Here is a 20,229-nt window from a genome sequence, read left to right as displayed (position 1 = left end):
GTAAATCACGCGTAGCAGGGACATGCAACGAAACACGGAAAAAATATCTTTCATTCGCAGGTGGTCATTAGAATGTCAATCAACAATAGATCTTCGTGCCAACAACACTTGCTCTTTAGCATTACTCACGGGTCCTGAAGACAACATTCAATACTCCTCAATTATTAGATAGTTTGATAATATTTTCCTATAATGATAATGAGCCTGAAGACTATATGGCGTTGTTAAACTTAGCCTAAAATCTCGAAGTAAGGGACAAGTCGCCAAAAGAATTTGGCTCCATACAACGGGGCCTCTGGGACTTCTCTCCTTTGAACATTTATCAGGTTTAGTTTCTGATTATTTTGACTGCACTATTGCATTTATGTTAGCATGGCCCCAATCACTTATGCTGCGTTCCTTATCGTTATCTTCACAGCCTATTAAAGGAGAAGATCAGCGTAGCGTCGTGATGGACTTCAAGTATATTTTCTCCGTTCCTCTTACCAAGCAGATGACAAGGACCGAAAAGTTTGTTCAGCGGTCTTGTCTTATGTTTTACTGCTTAGGAGGAGCAACATTTCTCCTATCACCGAAGATTGTGGGCATCGTTTTCACGCTGGACTTGGTGGGCCACTCTGATGGCTACCTCCGCTTACTAGGGCTCGCAGTGATCGAAATTGGCTTCATCTTTATCATTTCAGCGCGCTCATATTGCAGAGGGTCTCGCTATGCGACCATTCTGACCTCAGTGGTCGACCGTCTGGTTTGGGCAAATTTCATATCGTTAATGTTGGTCGAGAAAGGCTTGCTCCCGTTTAGACTCTCCTTGTTTTGGATGGTACCCAATTCCATATTTGCATTGGCCATAGTGGTTATTTGGAGCCAGGAGACGAAGGATGCCTCTGTAAGCAAGTTTTTACAAGAAGTCACCTTGGACATAAAACGGTTTGAAATGGCTAAGACTGAAGGGCTGGTTGCTACTGTTTTTGTTCTGGGAGTCGTTCAATTCTGTTTCTGGTCGCTTTTAGTTATAAGGCCTGATTTTGCTGCGATAATATTCCAGCTAGATAAATTCAGTGGGTTTTCGCAAGGGTTTCTGGCTTCGTATTTCTTTGTGAGATCAGCCCATGGATTGCACTACATGATTGCTGCAAGCAATGGGAACCTGCGTGTTGTCTCTGCCTTTGTTTGTAGCCGAATCCTTTTAAATGTTCCGACGTTTTTTTGCTTGCTTGTTTTTGATCAGATTGAGAAAAATTTGTTCATTGCATTGTTGAGTCTTGAGCTTTTGATTTCAACAATCCTTCTCACCATCATTATGCGAGCAGAGCCTTTTAAGGCAGACCACAAAATAGAATAGATCTAGTCACTGCCCCTTGATTTTCTCTTCAGTGTCGTTGTCCGCGCGAAGCTTGGGTCCAAATAGGCGAGTAGCTCTCAGCTCTCGGTGACATCACAGCCTACAATAAGGCCCAGTTTCTATCGCAAAGAGAACACGACGGACTGGCTGCATCTATTAATTGCCAGTTACATTTCATTTTTATAAAGAAAGCAGTACTTCGGGTAAGGAAAAAAGGTAAATTAACTCGGACGGGCGGAAAAGAAAAAAAAAATCGTTATTGTCAACTAAATTCAGGAGAGACTTTCTCAAGTAGAAATCTGAAATTCTGAGTACAAATAATCGGTAACTTTCGTTGAATTTGTTTGTAGTAACAATACACGTAAAATTACGTGTGTTCCTTTAGAAAAGTTGTGCCCTCTGAAGTATTTTCCCTTAAGTGTTGCCTTTGGCAACCGTCGTTTTGGTGCGACTTGTTAGCAAGTGATTATTTTGTATTTTAAACATTATCCAGCATTTACATGTACACGAAAGTGCTGTAATTTAGTACATTGCCTGTGATTTTGTGATGATAAATATAGCTAATAATTTAGTCTAAAATTGAATTTCTAAACTGGTAATATTCATTTACACGTTTGATCAGTCTGTTAACTTGCGATAGCTTGCGAGGATTTTCAGGTAGAAGTCCTCTTCTTTATCAATATGAATTATCTCTGTGTCAAGAAAGGAAAAAGATGCAAAATGTGAAGAAATAATTAAAATCTAATTTTAGTGAAATTAATTTCATCATTATTTCCAAAACACACTTTTCTTTTCGGCAAATGTTGTTTTAATTCAACTTTCCTTTGTGGCAAATTATCTTTTACATTTTCATTTTCTTATTTCTCTTTTTTTTTCTTTTTAAATGAATTTATTCAACAAAGATATCTCTAGCCAGCAATACCCTGTTATCTCTCGTTGTCTGTTTAGCTAAAGCCATTAATTATGCTTTTAAATGGGTTCATTTTTGCAAAGTACAAGCGTTACTTAGATACAGAACCATGACATTGATTTGAAATGGCTTACGAACTAAACCACCAATCATATGCAAGATATTTTTATCCCTGTGACGTTATACTTCTCCCGCTTAACAGCGTGCAATTTGAATTGCGCAAAATTTTCTTTCTGACGGAAAGTCGAGCAACTGACGACATTCTCAGGCTGACCAACGACGAAACGAGTCACTTCGCAGCAAAAGGATGACTGAAACACGATAGTTGCTAAATACCAATTTTGGTGGCGGGAAGCGGGTGATGTCGACACACCGACTTTCCTTCTAATCACGCTTTTGTAGAGAGAGATTTTCCGTTGAAGAGATTGCCATATTTTGACGGAAAATTCCATACACAAGGTACTTAATAATAATAATAAAAAAACGGAAGGAAAAGAAAGAAAAATAACAATTACGAGACACTCATAAATGTCAATTAGATGGATTGCAGAGACAGGTTTTGAAGAAGAATTCGGCTACTTGTAACAATGTTTTGTTTTCCTTATCATATATTACTACAATTATATATACCTTTCAGCTTAAGGCTTACTTGAATGCGAGGGCTCTACTTCAACCTAAAAATTTTAATTTGAATACATTATAGTTATTGATTTTTCCTCTCTATAAGAGGCGTTAAGAAAAATTGATTTTTTGCAATTAATTGGTGTAAATTTTTTTTAAATGGTTTGACTGACCGTGAACTTTCTCTCGATTATAACCCGACTGAAAGTTTGTTCTTAAAGGATGAGGGATTTTTTCATGAAAAGGATTCACAATACGACTCAAAATTGTATTTTAGAAAACGAGGATATCACCATGGGAATTTGGTTCGCCAAACTTACGGGCCATACAGTTGACGCTTCACGATCATTGAAGAACCCACACGTGGTAGCCTCATACGCCCTGTTTTTTGGTTTCATCGGGTTCATTTTATTGGTGTGGATCAGTGCGTTTGTTTTGACCATTGTGAGAATTTGCAAAAAGTATTCAAATGCAAGGAAGCACGACGAAACGCATCGTACGGTAAGAAAGTTAAGCCTTTGAAGGTTTGTAAATCAAACACAATGCTGGTTGACAAAAAAACTTGATTTTCCAGTAAGGAAGGCCTTACACCAACGTTTGGGGGCATTCCACGGAATTGGGAGACTCGAGGATGAATAGGCGTAATAGATTACCTAAATTTTGCCGCTTGGGGTATTCACCAGTTTAAAACTCTTCAAAGAAAGAAAACAACAAAACATACCAAACCGAAAACAATGAAAAAAAAAAAAAAATAAATGAATAAACAAATCTAGAACAAGGACAATAACAACAAATTCCACTCTCTCTCCCCCATAAAAAAATAGATAATCAAATAATCAAAAAGACAAACAAACAAAGAGAAAACACTAGGAATAGGAAAAATTGCACAAACCCATGGAAACACAGAAAAATGAAATGAACCTGATTTTCTTTCTACAGTTTCGTTTTCATCCTTTATGATCTATGTATTTATACAGACAACAATTGACCTCCAAGTCGTAAAGAAAGTTGTCGGAGACGTAAGAGGCTATCAGAGCTACCAGCAGGCAGATATTGAAAGCGTGGAATTGTTAGGTCAGTGAAAGAAATGGTTTTGAAACATAAAAACTCCTTTTTTTTCCTATTAGGAGCTTCAATTCTTTGTCAATTCTTAACGAATCGATGCTTTTCGCACATGTACCATTGCCCTTTAAATCGAAATTTCTCAGTTCCTTTCATGGAAATAGCTATTGGGGAACGAAGTAAAGAATGTCATATATATATTTTCCAACCAAAGCAAGCAGCGATATAACGGATACAAATTGTTTTGTTGTATTGAAACACTAGTCATGCGATTGTCATGCATCTCAGAAAAAGGAAATGCCTAATTAAACCTATTTTTTTTAAATTTTCTTTTATATATCATGTTATGCAGGAGATAATCTCTTGTCTCACCATAGCAGAAATACAGCTTCTTCAAAGAACTTGATTTCATCTTTACGTGCTACTAATTTAATAACGAGTTCGAGGATTAAACGACACTTAAACGACACCTTTCTCTATCCTTCGTAATGAAGAATTGGGTCTCTGAGCTCGTTACTGAGTTACAAGCAAGTCACTATTGCAACTGTTTCAAACGGTACTCTCTACCGAAGAATCAAAAAACCTTAAGAGGCTCTTTAATAAGCTATCAACAAGATATCAGATTGCTGCGAAGATATGATCTTTCTGGCGATCATTGAGAAAGTTTGAAATGAAAAGTTGTTGAAACTAGGTTTTTTAATTCTTGAGCATGTTATTCCATTTGACCGAAAATACTCCGTTTTTTCTTCAGGGGTGTCGAGCGAAACACCAGCCAAGCTTGGAATCCAGTTAACTGGTGGGCCTAACGTTACCAGAAATGGCGAACCAGGAATATTTGTAGAGAATGTTAAGTGGGGCAGTGTCGCTGAAGGAAAACTGTTCCCTGGAGACAAGATAATAGCGGTAGTGCGAAACTCTTTTCAGTCCGCTTAATAAAGAAAGAAAGAAAGAAAGAAAGAAAGAAAAACAAAAAAAACAGAAAAACAAAGAAAAGAAAAGATAAATATGAAATAGGGAAAATAATAATTATGAAAAAAAGGGAAAAAAAACAGAAAAGTAATCCTTTTCCATGTAGATCAACGATGTTTACCTGGGAAAAGTATCTGTAAAGTACGCAATGGAAGCGATGCATGCTATGAAGCGAGCAGAGGGTCATTTGACAATCTCAGTCAAGAGAGCCCAACTTAGAGAGGTATGTTTTAAACGTTACACACCCAGGATTGATTGGCATGTAACTTCTTAAACTATCTGAAATACGGACTAAGTTTAAAAAATAAAAGAGAACAAGGTTCCGGGAAACGTTTAGTGATAATTGAAAAATCATACAGTACCAATGTAATTATATGGTAAAGCTGCTATCTTAACCTAGCACCAACTTCAGACTTTTTTAAGAATGGCAAAATAATCAGCGAATTTTTTTTTCGGTTCTCGGTGAGAATAAAGTACGTATCCGCCCATGTATAAATCGTCATAAGTGATAGTAGACTTCATGGTGGAAAATGTACAAGAACGTTGATTTAAGAAAAGGAAGGATCTAAAAACATCTACATTCATAAAAGCTTTCGCGCAGTAAATGGCCCATGTTGACGGCAATTTTCATTCAGACGACCTGTAATATCTTTCAGCAAAGGGTCAACGAAGCATTTTCAATGTACTGCGACGATGAAGATAGAGAAAAGCCATTTGTATTCAATAAGGAACAGGTGGAAGGTAGGAGATTTTTTTCCCCGCGCCCGAGAGAAATGCCCAAAAGAAGGTACCTGATTAGAGAATGCATTCTACTCTTTGTTACAACAAATCGAAATCTTCTTATCCTTAGTATAATTCATCCTAAATGCACTGTTTTTTTTATGACAGAGGTGGTCGGTACAATCATTTATTATAATCATCATTATTGTTATTTTTATTATTTTTATCATGATTATTGTAACTAAAAAGAAATAAAAAACTAAATTGCTTGACAATGATTTACAGGTGTGAGGATCCGTAAATGTACGAAAGTAAAATTACGATGATTTTTAGTAGTTTAAATATCGCCAATCAGCTACTAACTCGTTAATCGCCTTTTGCGCCACTTTGCTGAGTTGATGAATGAATCACAAACATGTCAGTAAAGGCCTATAATGTTAATATGATATACGTTGCTCGTGTTCAACTCGATATTTCATTTGTTCACCGTGTGTACTCGTGAAATATCGACTTGAAAACTCGAATAGAAATTCCAAAGCTACTTGCGCCCATGCATTACTCTCTAATTAACTCTAATGCATCAACGCATTCACTAAAGTAACGTACTGGTCTGTTTTTGCGTTATATCTCCTGTCAAAAAAAAAAAATGAGATAGTGATGACCATCTCCAATATCTTTGTTGTCTAACTATAATCTTATCGCAAAAAGAAACAGTAGTTATAGTTTGAGTACTGTAAACTTATGTTCATTTATTTGTTTTTGTTCTTGCGGTCTTCGAAGAAGCGTTCTCTATGTTTGACGCGAATGGTTCTGGTGTGATTCATTGTAAACACTTTTTTCCGCTACTCCGAGACTTAGGCTACAACGTTCACAAAGAACAAGCTTGGTACTACATGAATAAATTGGAATTATCAGGTTTGTCACGTGATTTTCGAAAAAAAGACGTAAAAAAAGTTATACTGTCTATTGATAACATTCCTTTAACACTGAGATATCCTATTTGATATCTCAAGGAATTGGACAAAATGTGATGCACTTCCATTGGAATGTTCAAACAACGCTGAGCTGAAAACAATTAACGTCACACACATAGGATGTTAATTTGTTATTCAAATTTTTATGCCACAGTCGAGAAAGGTATCTATCTGCGATAAGTACATTCTCATCGAAGTTACAAGATCTGATGTATTTACTTCACTAACTTATTCAAGATCTGCATTTTCGATGTCGTTTCAGACAAGCGAATGATAACCCTGCATGAAGTGATACAGTTACTGGAAGAAGTCACAGCAGAGCAGAAGGAGTTAAATGAAGTGCATTCTGTTTACAGCGTGTTCGACCCGGAACAGAAGGGTCGTGTGGCTCTCTGTGAAATACATGATGCTCTGAGCACATTGTACGGACAAAAAATTACCGAGGAAGAAGTAACGGGAATACTTACTTTTGCAGACGAAGAGAATACCGGTTTTTGTAGAGAACAAGGTGCGAGACGAACATTTTAAATGATAAAGTTGCCAATGTTGCAAAATGATAGCGATGAATGAGGAAAAATTTAAAAACTGGTACTGAAAGTTTGGGATTTTTTTTCCTTATTTATTGCTGGAGGAGAACCAGCAAACTTTAAAATCTCAGGAAGTTATGTTCAAGCAGTTTGCCCCCGAGTACGCCAAAGTTGAAGGACCATATTGTCTCTTTGACTTCAACATATCCTTTTTGGCTTGCATTTTCAAGTTTTCATGATGATTAGGTGTTTGACAATATCTTTTGGCCGCTTTCATCCACAAAATATTACTGGCCTTCACTCAAAACATTCATTCACATATTCATTTGTTTATCCGCGTACAGATTTTGAAAGGCTGCTTCTACCTTCACTAAAACTTTATTAGAATCTCTGAAGATTTTTAAAAGAAGAAGAAGTGGGTCGAGCCATTCTTACGCAGACGCGAACACAAGGGCGAGACTGGCTTTGGGATCAATTTCCCGCCTCTCTCTTACAGCAAGGAAAAGAATGAACTACATACGTTGAAAACTATGCTTCGATGGACCCATGATAAAATAACGTTGAAACAGTAGCTATTAGAAGCTTCTTACCAGCTAAACAAATCCGATTTTATGAAGTGTGCGTTCTTTGAAATTCTTGAAAAGTCAACAAGCGAAAAAAATGTATTAATCAACCAGAGCCATACCGCTTTATCTTTTTCATTATTTTGATAGATTATTAATTTTTTTTGTAGTTATAAGACGTGGTTACCATCATATTTGTATAACAATATTTCAACATAAGAAAAATGATATTTGGACTCACCATTCCAAAAATAATAATTTCAGTAATTGAAAAGAAAAAAAATTTTAAAATAAGAAAATATAACACTTGGTTTATGATATTAGTTACATTGTTTAAAGCATTTTCATTTCCTCTTGCAGCGTTGTTCCTAAAATTTCCCCTCTTGTTTATTTAGAGCATTGCGCTGTTTTTCAGTCTTAATTGAAGTTGATAAAACCATAATAAAATATATCTTTCCTAATCTTACTGATTTCACCAAATTTATATAAACCATAGAGATTTGGTAGTAAGTGTTATGAGTACATAATTTCTGTGAGATACATGTACTTTTAAAGCTAAATGTAATGTATGAGGGCATGAAACACATTGATATATTTCATGTCATCTCAAATATGAGGCAGAAATCATATCGTATGTCGTTTTTGTTTGCCACTCACACATACATGAATTTTCATTTATTCAAATTGTTTCAAAGGTCGCCCGAACATTGTTAAAAGAAAATATTCCTTACGTCATTTAACTCTAAATGAAGTTCAGAGCGAAAAAAATTATTCGTAAATTACACCATACAAAAGTAATTCAGAATATTTGGTTTTGGAATTGTCATTTTTGCCAGGTTACTTCGGAACGAATGTCAATTATTTCTGTTTATACTTATTTCTACTGTTAAATTTTTTTATTCCACATTAGGGCGGACTCTCGAAAAGGAATTACAAGCAATCTAACGATAAATTATCCTTCAATTCACCACTGTTTTTGATCCTAAAAATCGATGTATTTAGCTCAAAGAAAGGTATCTGTCTTTTGATTTTTTTTTGTCGAAGTTTAATAGAAAACACCGCCCAGGGCAAACAAATGATACTGAATGCATTTGTGTTTTGCCAATTTGATTCCACTTTGAAGTTTGCCGTTCTGTCACTCAACATGAACATTTCCCCGCCTAAAGTACTTGTTTATTGTCTAATACTAACTACGTCCCCCACTTCATAAGTTCGTAGCCAATAAAATTAAAAGCAACACCACCTGCCAGTTTAAACTTTAAAATGGAAACTCTAGTAACGAGGTTATTTCAAAAGGCTTTCTCTAACCCTCTGAGGACAAAATGAAGTTAATAGAGCTCTTATATGATCAGTGCGTTTGAAATAACCTCCTTTACCCTTTAAATTTTCGCGTAAGGGAAGTTAAAAAGCAATTTTCAAATTTAAACTAATTCCTGCCATTCCTGTGTGTATTAGAAATTCGTAGAAATAATGAGAGGAAGTTTAATTTTGGTGATACTTCATTTGGAAGTGACGATAGTTGTATTCATATGGAAAAACAATTTTAATGAACTTAATGAGATACACCTGGATAAATGCTCATTTGGTTTGCTGGACGACGGTCAGTGTTTGTACTTAAATGTAGCCACGAAGATCTCAACATTGCCGTCAACACATTATAAAAGGATTGCTCGAAAAATCGTAAGGTAGTTCCTCAGAATAATTTTTGTAGCCATGGGTAATCCCAGTTAAGTCTCGCCTCGAGTGTCTTTCTCAAGCGTACAAGAGCGGAAGAGAAACAGTCTTTAATATTGTTGGTATTGAAGATTTCAAGAATATCATTTCGAAGGTAAACTAATGTATAATACTCACTGAAATCAATTGCACGCAGCCAGGATTTTATGCTCAGAAGTCTTCCCAGCTGAGAAATGTCAAGATAGATACATGAATAATTTTCCATAATATTGCACGGAAAAACAAAATACATTTTGAAACTGCTCTTCTACAAAATGATAATTGAGTGCAAAAGAAAATATATATATTCACAATTTTTTTTTTTCTGGACAAATACCAAATGCTTGTCCTAACCAAGAACATCTATATATCAATGCATTTACGAAATAAAAAAAAATCGAATGCACTTTACTGGCCTAAAATCTACTTTAAAATTAAAGTTTATACTTCCCATTTGTTTTTCTTTTCTTTTTATTTTTTTGAAAAATTAAAATAAATGTCACTTTATTCAAAGCGAAATAATCAAGTACTCTTTTCGTCTGAGACATAACGTTTGTCATATTCAACTGGCTGCAATTAGAAGCCGCCTAACTGCAAATCCGAAATTGTATGTATTTATTTTGGCAGGACGCCGTTTTAATGAGTTTCTTGTCAGTCAAAACAGTTTATCTGGATTCTAAAGAGTGTTTAGAAGACAAAACAACTCAACCGCACGGAATCGAACATGAAGAAGGAAATTTTAGCTCGAAAGATTTAAAAGCAAAAGCAAATAATGACAAGGAAATCAAGCAAGAAGAAGAAAGTTATAAGCCAGTGACAGGAAGTAATGACTGGCGATTTCCGACAAAGGAAAGAAGTAAGGGAAAGTCTATGAGGATTTCGCCAGTATCAGCGAACTATTCGTCGCTGATTGCGATAGGCAAGGGAGATGGAAAGACCAGAAAGATCGAGAGCGAAATGTTTATGTTAAAGCGTTCAAGTTCGGCACCGAATTGTTCCTACAAGCGGGCGAAAGTAACTAAACAAAAGTTTCGACTTCCTTGCATTCCCGATCTACAAGCATTGTCAATCAACGGCGAGCACCCAATTAAAGCGCTCTTCGTGGAGGGTAAAAAGCTTGGATCCGCGAGGAGGATGGGTATTTCACCAGATGCCCATGATAAAAATCAAGAATTGCCAAAAACTCACCCAAAAAGAATCATAAATAACAACATTGATAATCTTGCAAGAAAACCAATTCCCGGTATTGTAATCGACGGCAAGAAAGAACGTCACCATGGAGACTGGTACGAAGATGCACTGCCAGCAATTAAGAAAGCTGATTTGCGCGTCAAGTCAGCTTATACCAGCTCGAGCAAAGTTTTTAACACTTACCTACAATCAAGATTTGGTAAAAGCGTTTACAGAGACAGTTTCAGGAAAACTGGCACCAGCGGTGACAAAACTTTTCAAGTTTATTGGGCGCCGGTATTGATAAAGAAAAAAGTTTTAAACTACCGCACTACTCCCTCTAACTGCTCTCAAGAAAACGGTGGTGAAGCGATTTCTGTGGAGGAGGTTTGCAGCAAGCAGAGGAAGATTGTAATCGAGGGAAGTATTTATAATCCAGGAGGGGCTATGAGTCTAATTCAGAAGTAAATTTTGAAACTCTTCACACAGTCCTTTTAGTGGGCAATTGGGCAAATACATCAATAGGCAAAGAAAGTGTTAATCAATCAATTTATGGATATATATTTGCATAAGCACTGTAATTATCCCTAATTCATCTGGTCGAACTTGCTATCTCATGATGGACTAAACTAATATTATTTTCTGGCGAAAATCTTAAGACATTTCAAGAGGTTTAAAATGAACTAGCTTTAAAATTGATACAAAAGAGAAACTGTTAACTTAGTAGCCCTTGTTTCACTAATGTATGTTCAAGAGCTTCTTTACGCTTCTTTTATCGACTTTTGCGCAGTAGGATTTTTCTACATCTAATGACCACTAATACAGTTAACCGGAGTCCAAATAACAACTAATTTGACCCGTTCGTATCCATAGTCAACACATTTTAGCAGATATACATTAGTGAATCAGCGTTTATGAAGTGAGAAAATTAATGAAGACTTGAATAAACAGTGGGTATAAAGCAGTTAATGTCTGATTGCTTAAATTACTTTCTTCGTTCCCCAGTCCTGAATTTTATATTATATATTTTCACGCCTTTGGTAACAAACCACTAAGTTTAGTATACCACGATCGAAGTAATAAATTAGCTCCGAGACTCAACTTAAAAATTTCTCCAAGATTGCCATCCTAAGTTTTGAAATTCTACTTTCTTTGCATGGCTATCTAGGGGCGCAAAGCCTTTCAACTGCACGTTCTCTAAGGTCTTCAGTGACCTTGTTAAAGGCAAGGAAATATTCATTCGATTTTCTGACCAATTCTTGCACGGGCATACGATGTTTTTCATGCTTCTTCGAAATATTCGACTCTGTGCGGCATAAACAAAGGGATTTGTACACGAATTTATTAATATTAAAAAAAGAAGAACCTTATTTATCGTGTACATTATTTCTGCTTCTAATACATAGTACCACACAACATAAAGAATCAGGTTTGGAATCCAGCAAATTCCGTAGATTATTGTTATTGTCAAAAGCATTTTGGTGACTTTCTGTCTCGATTTCCTCGTGGCTAATGATCTATGTTGCCTCGGTAATATCTCTCTTCTTAAATGCAGTATAACTTTCCCGTAGAAAAATGCCATAAAGCAGAACGGTGCTATTCCAATCAAAATTAACCAAGCGATATTGTAACTTTTTGCAAATGTCACATTTGGCCAATGGCTTTCGCAAATTCCACGCTGTTGATTGAGGCTTCTGACGTAAAACAGTGGGATGTTGAAGATAGCGGAAAGAAACCAACCGAGGCCAACGAAAATCTTTAGTTTTCTGCGGCTTAGCTTTGATCGTGTTCCAAGAGGAAAAGTAATGGCAGCGTATCGCTCGTAAGCCAATACTACCAACGTTGTCGCTGAAGACACCGCTCCAACCCAGGTGAATGTATCAGAAGTGATTGTTTTACATAAGATGGTTCCTTGCAAACCTCGAGGATGATGGTATAGTCCTTCGAGTATATGTCTAGGAGTGAAAGCTGTCACGATTATCATATCACTTATGGCGAGATTCATTAGAAGATAATTCACTGGTGTCCTTAATATCCTGTTTTTCAGGATGGTAAGACAAACCAAAAGATTGCCCAGCAAAGCTGTCAGCACCAGCGAAGAGTGGGCAACTTTGGTAATGAAGTTCTCTATCTGCATGTTCCTCCTTTCAGGTTGCTGTTTTAATTTAAAGCTGTTGAGGTGAAAAGAAGGTGCATGACCATCATGATGTCTTAAGTAAGCATTTTTAGGCGTCGACCAAAGATATATTCATTATAAAGCAAGAGAAAATGATCTATATATATATATATATATATATATATATATATTTCAATATAATATCAAGGAAGAGAAAATTCTCAATTTATAAGTCTGACCGACCATCAAAATGCCAGTCTCCAAGTTCTTGTTCAGATTTCATTTAGATTGAACAATGTCGCGCACTTGTACTTATCTGATTAGGTATTCTGCGCTGAAAACAAATATGTGAAGATCAAACATATACCACCAATATTCTCAACCAGTTCGCTTCACAAGTCGAAGTCGTTTTCATTAAAATGAAGCCTGCGTGAAATGAAGTAGGTACCTGGCTGAATGTTTAACTTTCAACTTTTATGTCTGTTCTTTGCGCCAATCTGCCCAATTGTCATTGCGAATGCTCATGCAGTGTACTCACTTGGGGGCAAATAAATGACAAAATTTGTATCGTAAAAAAGGGGGTGGAACTAAAATTATGGGTTTAACTGTTGAGGTAGTTTAATTAATTAACGGATTACTAAGAGAACAATCGGGGAAATATTCGCTTTTGTCTCATGAATCTTACAATTTGTTACAGTTCGGAGCCTAGAGAGGTACGTAACGGCAAACATGATTGAGTGGTGTGAAATGCCAAGAAAAAGTAATGAAAATTTGATGCGTTTACAATTTAGGGGATGCCAGGTAATACGTAGTTTAGTTATTTAAAGATTTTTGAGACTTTCAGAGACTCGAATACATGATACGTGTAGAAACAAATGAAAATCAATCGACTCAAACAGTGTTGCTTGGCCAGCTGTGATAAAGACTTTGATATTTTATTCTTCAAATAAAAAAAGAGCTTTCGTATTTCTCATTAGTATTAAAGTCACTGTTGAAGATGAACGCTACATTAAAGAGAATATATTGATGCGAAAGACGATCAAGTCTACTCCAGCTCTAAATAAATTATCTTTCCAATTATCTCGCTAGCTGGAAATTGCGGTTGAAAGAGCTAATTTGGAAGCACTTTATGATGAAACGCGGGCTTTCGTGTTTCTTATACGTATCGAAATCACTTTTGAAGATGAAGGCTACCTTAAAAAGAAAGAATTTGTGTGAGAAACAGTTAGGTCGTTTCAGCTCCAATCAAAAAATTTTAGTTATCTCGCCAGCTGGAAGTCACTGTTGGATAAATTTATTGTAGAAGCGCAGTTATAATTAATGATTTGTTTCGTGGATTTCTTTATTCACAAGATGAATGACATATCTGATACCACTGAAACCTAAGTCAAAGAAGTTAGCACGCTATCATTACATGGTACATGTCAAGGTTCTTGAAAGTGAACCACCCACGTGCAATGTACACCTGTGTACCAAGCGGTAGCATATACGTTTATCAGGTATAACATGGTAACTCCCGTAAAAGTAAGCTTAGAAGACCCTGGAGTATACACAAAAGTCTAGATAATCTGCCGAAGAGATAGGTGGAAAATTTATCTTGTGATTAAAAGAGAATAGTGAGGGAAACTGTCATATGAATGTTGCCGTCCCTGCATTCATTTTTGCGCGAGTGCTGTTTCACATGCAGTATGCTCACTCGGAGTATATCATATTCTCCTCCCTTTCAATTTTCGACGTTTACTGCTCGGAACAATGTCAAATTCATTTGGTTAATGCAGTGTGGCCCAATCTGCGTTTCATGCGCTATGGTCTGGCCAAGCACTTGGCACATGAAATATACATATGCTGAAAACATTTCAGGCCATGATATATTATGCTCGGACAAGAAATTACTTTCGTTTGCACATTTTACCTTCGACCATCAAGGTCTGCTTTAAACATCCTACCTCCTTGGTTTGATATCCAAATACATCTAAAACTCATGTGGCAAGGAAAATGTTGCTGCTTAGGATGCCGGACCCACATTTTTGTGACATATTTCACTGAGATTAAAACAAGATTGATAACGTACTACCATTCATACCTCAGGTGTATTAATCCAAGTTGTGTCAGCTTTGTTTGCTTGGCAACAGCTGAAGACAACTCTTTGTTTCAGTGACCACCCAAATTCTCTGCTGTTATAGAAAATTGATTCTTAAATTAAAGACACCGGACCATAGATTTCTCCCTTTCGCCTTACGTTATGCCATTTCGGAAACATGACAGAAATAGCGTGTAAACTCCGGCCCGAGCGAAAAACGCTCAATAGTTTTTAATTTTATGCTAATTTGTAGTTTCCTGGAGCTCCTCCTTTTTGTCATTACCTTTCAGTAGCGATCTCAAACACAGCCAAAATTTTTTCCATCAATTATAACTTTTTGATCTCCGTTGCAGCTCCAAAATGATTTCACGGCTAAAATTTTACAGTCACTTACAGCGGATAAGGATCATCGACGATTCATGAACGTAGAATAAGTGACATGTCAAGAACATATTACGAAAAAAAAAAAAAAAAACTTGAAAACCAGCCAAAGTCTTACAATTTTTATTTTCTCTTTCGCCTAAATTTCACCACGAGTCATTTGCAAAAGATTTTTAAAGCGGTTGATGGAACAAAATATTTGGACATCAAAAGAAGACAGCTCTGTTATGCGAGTAGTGTCTTGCATGTATGTGCACTTAATGAAGTAACCTTTTTACAGACAGATTTCGAATGTTGATGAGAGTCACGCAAGTACCTTTAAATGTCAGCGTCAACTCATTATCCCTTAGCTGACGGAAAATACCAGAAGGACAAAAGCCATTAATTAATTTCGAATTTCCATACCAGAGACAATTACATTCTACAGCTCGACATGCTGTTGGCACGGAATTTAAGCTAATTAAAATACCTTTCCTCAAGTTTCCATACCTGATAAAATGAAATAAAAGTGATGCAGAAGAAAAAAAAATCACATTCTTACTGACCTCTGCAAGTCAACCTTCTTATATTTCAATTTATTGAGTACTGAAGCGCACTATGTCGATTCAAGCTGTTCTGTTGTTGTAATATTTTAAAGAAGCCATTTGCCTTTGAACATCATTATCCAGAGTGAACTTATTTCTGGTAAAGGAGAATAATCGCAATTTCTATATTTTACTTGCTGAAAACTGAAAGAAAAGTTGATGTCTCTCTAAATTTTACACACCCATGTTATCGTTTCTGAGTTTATCACGAACTTTCTTAGTGAAAATTGAACAATCTGTCTTGATGTCAACCTCTTCATCAGGATACACTCACCTTTTCCAAACTAAAAAGGAGCTCAAAAAAACAAAGCGTGTTGAACTTACGCTCTTAACGAACAGATGCACACGTTCTCGGTTGAAATATGCGAAATTAAAACAGGCTGGTCCGTTTGCAGAACATTACATAAACCAGTAATTAAGATTGCTTTGCATTAGAATGGCTATACATGTTCTCTTAATTAGCCCCAAAACTTTCTGTAGTTCTCTTGAATTTTTCGAATATGTTTGCAGATTATCCCACAAGTCTTTCAACGCCTACATAATGTTCTTGACATGGCGTTGGAACTAAAGACGGCGTATTGAAATTTGAAGCCTTAAAAATACAAAGAACAGCCAGATAATAACTGGCAAATATATTCGTGCTCAAAATTCGATTCAGAGTACTCATTATTAGTACAGCGTACTAAACTTTGAGTGACAAGTAAAATGAACGTATTAACAAAAATCGTGTGTAACAACTGTAAATATATGAAAATCATTGTGCACTGCAGTTGAAGAAACGAATATAGAAGCCACCTACGCAGTTATGAACAAAACTAAATAGTAGTTAAAATAAGGCCTGAAAAAATTCAGGCCAATTCAGGCCAATTCCAAAAAATTCAATTTAACTACTAGTTCAGTAGTGTTAATAACTGCGAGGATCGCTTCTGTATTCAAAAATCGTGTGGTCACTACTGTAAATAGCTATAAAAAATATTGATGAGGATGTGTTCATGTTTTAGTTACTTTCAAAAGTAAACCAGGTTGTTTAATTGTTATGATTAGAACACCTCAACAATAGATGACCGCATCTCGGAAGAAATGTACCATTATGACATTTCTCCTCATATATTACTTATTCTGTCTGATGCATGAATTGAATGCAACCGTCTATCTTTGGATGAAGACCACATAAGTTCAAGTCCATACACAAATAATAATAATGATTTATTGCTAAAAATGGAGGGTTTGATGTTGATGTCTTATTAAACCAAGCGAATTCCAATTATTTTTCATCAACAATACATTGAAACAAAATTTTAAAAACACATCCTCTTTGAGTTAATTACAAAGTCCAAGGAGGGCGTAGCAGTTTTTTTTTAATTGCTACATTCAAAACGCCTTAAATAATACCCCTTTTGTCCTTTTGAGCTGTAAAACTCAATTAAACCAGACTACGAAATATGCCTTTTGTTCCAGCATGGATTATAATTTGCAAGCTTATTAGCTTGGAAAAAAGAGTTTATAAAAAGCATTAACCAATTAAACTCTTCCCGCTGTGGATATTTAGCTGAGGACTAATAAAAATAAGTTTTCGCAAAGCATGCAGTTGACGTCAGGTAAGATGATTTATCGAAATCTAATTAGAAATATGCTTTCGAATCTACTGGGTTTGCCTTTTATCAGTTGTGTTATTCTTCACCACTTCGATATATAACATGTAACGTATCGATTCTAGGTAATTGGAACAATCGTACTAACTGTTGTATTGAATTTATGAAATTGTAAATTAGCAAATGACGAAACTGCCAAGAACTTATTAACGTCGCTTAAGGCATTGAAAACAAATACAAATATTACGATGGGAGAAAAGAGGCACTTTTGTTAAAAGTACCTTTTCTTATCTCATTGTAGATTCATGGCATCTACGACACTTTGCAATTTCCCAACGTCTCGGAACCCAACGAACAGTACGAGGTAAGTGTTAACTGGTATCTTTTTACAGCATGTGAAAGGCATTGTACTTTTGTATCAAGGATGTCACAAATTTAGCCAAAGGAATCGCCGAAAAATAGCACGATGCGCGATCAAACTTTAAAATGTGCTCAGCAAGCTCTCTCTGTGAATGGCACGTTAAGCTTAACCTAAAAAAAAAGAACTGCTCATGATGAAATAAATTTGCGAGGAAACAGAAAGAAAAAAGAAAAAGAAAAGTGTCCAGTCCGTCGGCTTCACATTCGTAATTCTAACCGGATCTTGAAGAGAACTTTTAAAGATGAGAGCAATCTGTAACATCTTAAGCAACTGAATGTCTCTGATTGTTACCCCAAATGAATATTAGCTGCTGCACTTTCAGATGCACCTTCGTGGAGACTCTATCGGCTTGTTCATGGAGGACTGGCAGCTATAACGAAGTCTCTTGCACTCTCGGTAATTAAAAAAAAAATGGCGACTTCCTCCACATATCACGCAAGAAGGATTCAATAAATGATAAAAACGCTTGTAAAATACCATTTCCAAGAATTTTGAGCTTAGTCTATCACCTCTAAATACAGATAAGCTCCTATAAAAAGATCAGGATCCTCACATCATGATACTTTCGCCCTTCAGAATGATCATTTGTGGAAATGTTTATATCCATTAACTGATATTTTTAACATTTCCTTTTTCGTTTTCTTTTTTCTTTTTTTCTTAACTTCGGTACAGCTTGTAGGTGCGATCATCTCATACATTGCCGTGTTACTAACCCTGCAAAGTTGAAATAAAGGAAAAAACAAACGAACGAAGAAAATAGGAAAGAAAATTATGGAGGAAAGTGAGACAAGGAAAGAAACAAGTTGTAACAATAATACTGTATGGAATGAATGTAGAAGAAAACGATTAAAAGAACTGAGAAACTGCTCTTATAACAAGATCAGGATCCTCATATCATGATACTTTCGCCCTTCGGAATGATTCATTTGTGAAAATGTTTAAATCCATTAACTGATTCTTTTTACCTTCCCTTTTTCTTTTTTCTTTCCTTTTTTTTTTCTTTTTTCTTTTCTCTTTTTTTCTTTTTTCTTAATTTTAACAGCTTGTAGGTGTGATCATCTCTTACATTGCGGTGTTACTAACTCTGCCAAGTTGAAAAAAAAGGAAAAACCCGACAAGTGGAAGAGCTCTCAGAGTGTTAAGGATACTCGTTATATTCAGACTTAGTAATAATCCAGTGTGTAAATGTTACTTGATTACACTCCTTCTCTTACAAACCAAATCAGATTCGGTAAAATCAGTCTAATTTTGCTCATCAGAGTCGGAATCGAGACTAAAACTCCTTTTACCAAAGAAAATGGTGCCTTTTCAAACGTACATTAAAGACAAGAGAAATAAATACCCTGACACAAGACAGTCTATTTACAATTAAAGCCAAAGTAAAAAGTAAATAAAACAGCATTAAGGAAATGCAGGAACAATCTCTACAAAAATCATCGGTTCCGGCGCCATATGATGTTAGACGTGGCAACTATTCGATATTTGCATTTGTTCTTATACCCGTTAGTTTTCTTCAATCCTCGGTTAATCTGGACGCGCCTTGTTGACATACTTGTGAGTGAATCTTTCGGCAAAAATTTGAAGAACGTAAAATGTGTGGCTTCTTGACTTCCCCTACCTCAAACGTAGGCTAGTAGAGTTCAGGAAGCGAGAACAGTTTTTGATCGTAACACAAACATTTAACCATGCGATGAATGGAAAAGTTTGAAATTCGATTAAAAATTGCATTCTCTCTTCTTATTTGCAGCACTCGTTGCGAAAACTGAAACTTGTGCAATTATTAGATACATGAATTGTAGAAGCGTCCTCACAGATTTCAATGTATTATATTAACGACAGAAAAAGTTTAACAATAAAAAAGCAGGATGCGAGCTTATGATGTGGGAAGGAAGACACCTGAAGCGAACGAGTTTTGTAGATCCGAGTTGGTTTAAATCCTCTGGGAAACGTACCACGGTAGATGAGCATTTAATTTATAAGGAATCCCCTAAGAACGAAAAGTCATAAAATTACTTGAAATGTATTAAAACAAAACTCGCAATAAAACACATTTCTGTTCACTCTGGGCCGTTTCTGAAACCTTGTTCGTCATATTGAGCAGCTCAGAAGGAAAAAATGCTCCGGGGCGGCATGATATTTACCTTTCAATCCATGGACTGTTTGCTCACGCAAACTGAATTTTAATTAAGAAAAATCAATTAAATTTCAAATTGAAATTGAATTAAAAAGTCGAAGGTCAAATGGGAATTATGATTACACGAATTGAAGAAACCAACATGAGATTCAATTGAGTAGCCTGAGAAGTTTCCAGATGTTGAACTTCCAAATCTGATTGGCCTCATGGAAACATACCTTGTTTCCTGTATAAAAATTCCTCTGAATTTTTTTCCTAGGTTAACTTGGGATCAGGATTAGCAGTCAACAGAAGTAATCCTTTCCGTTTTTGGCATGATATAAGGCCTACGCATGGCATTAATTTGCACC

The 20,229-nt window shown here is 35.9% G+C and overlaps 3 protein-coding genes across 3 annotated transcripts; 2 read left to right on the top strand and 1 right to left on the bottom strand.

Annotated features, from left to right (window-relative positions):
• The first annotated feature begins 388 nt into the window (after positions 1 to 388).
• LOC131791370 (uncharacterized) lies at positions 389 to 2,099 on the top strand. Its single transcript, XM_059108704.2, has one exon. The coding sequence runs from the start codon at positions 389 to 391 to the stop codon at positions 1,340 to 1,342; it is 954 nt and encodes a 317-aa protein (XP_058964687.1). The 3' UTR covers positions 1,343 to 2,099.
• Positions 2,100 to 2,420: 321 nt separating this feature from the next.
• On the top strand, positions 2,421 to 7,922 carry LOC131791468 (uncharacterized). Its single transcript, XM_066172605.1, has 9 exons — positions 2,421 to 2,711; positions 3,151 to 3,374; positions 3,851 to 3,947; positions 4,687 to 4,838; positions 5,011 to 5,127; positions 5,561 to 5,643; positions 6,394 to 6,539; positions 6,861 to 7,106; positions 7,470 to 7,922. The coding sequence occupies exons 2-9, from the start codon at positions 3,168 to 3,170 to the stop codon at positions 7,508 to 7,510; spliced, it is 1,089 nt and encodes a 362-aa protein (XP_066028702.1). The 5' UTR covers positions 2,421 to 2,711; positions 3,151 to 3,167; the 3' UTR covers positions 7,511 to 7,922.
• Positions 7,923 to 11,673: 3,751 nt separating this feature from the next.
• On the bottom strand, positions 11,674 to 12,708 carry LOC131791371 (neuromedin-U receptor 2-like). Its single transcript, XM_059108705.2, has one exon. It carries the CDS (start codon positions 12,706 to 12,708, stop codon positions 11,674 to 11,676), a length of 1,035 nt encoding a protein of 344 aa, XP_058964688.2.
• Between the last annotated feature and the right edge of the window lie 7,521 nt (positions 12,709 to 20,229).

Source organism: Pocillopora verrucosa, chromosome 9 (assembly GCF_036669915.1).
Source record: "Pocillopora verrucosa isolate sample1 chromosome 9, ASM3666991v2, whole genome shotgun sequence".
NCBI lineage: Eukaryota > Metazoa > Cnidaria > Anthozoa > Scleractinia > Pocilloporidae > Pocillopora > Pocillopora verrucosa.
The sequence above is the reverse complement of the archived record's forward strand: the minus strand, read 5'-3'. Positions and strand labels throughout refer to the sequence as shown.

Excerpts from the sequence above, each read along its gene's own strand:
- LOC131791371 (XM_059108705.2), bottom strand. The coding sequence starts at position 12,708 with ATGCAGATAGAGAACTTCATTACCAAAGTTGCCCACTCTTCGCTGGTG.
- LOC131791468 (XM_066172605.1), top strand. The coding sequence starts at position 3,168 with ATGGGAATTTGGTTCGCCAAACTTACGGGCCATACAGTTGACGCTTCA. Across the intron at positions 3,948-4,686 it reads TGAAAGCGTGGAATTGTTAG|GGGTGTCGAGCGAAACACCA; the intron begins GTCAGTGAAAGA and ends TTTTTTCTTCAG. Across the intron at positions 6,540-6,860 it reads GAATAAATTGGAATTATCAG|ACAAGCGAATGATAACCCTG; the intron begins GTTTGTCACGTG and ends ATGTCGTTTCAG.
- LOC131791370 (XM_059108704.2), top strand. The coding sequence starts at position 389 with ATGCTGCGTTCCTTATCGTTATCTTCACAGCCTATTAAAGGAGAAGAT.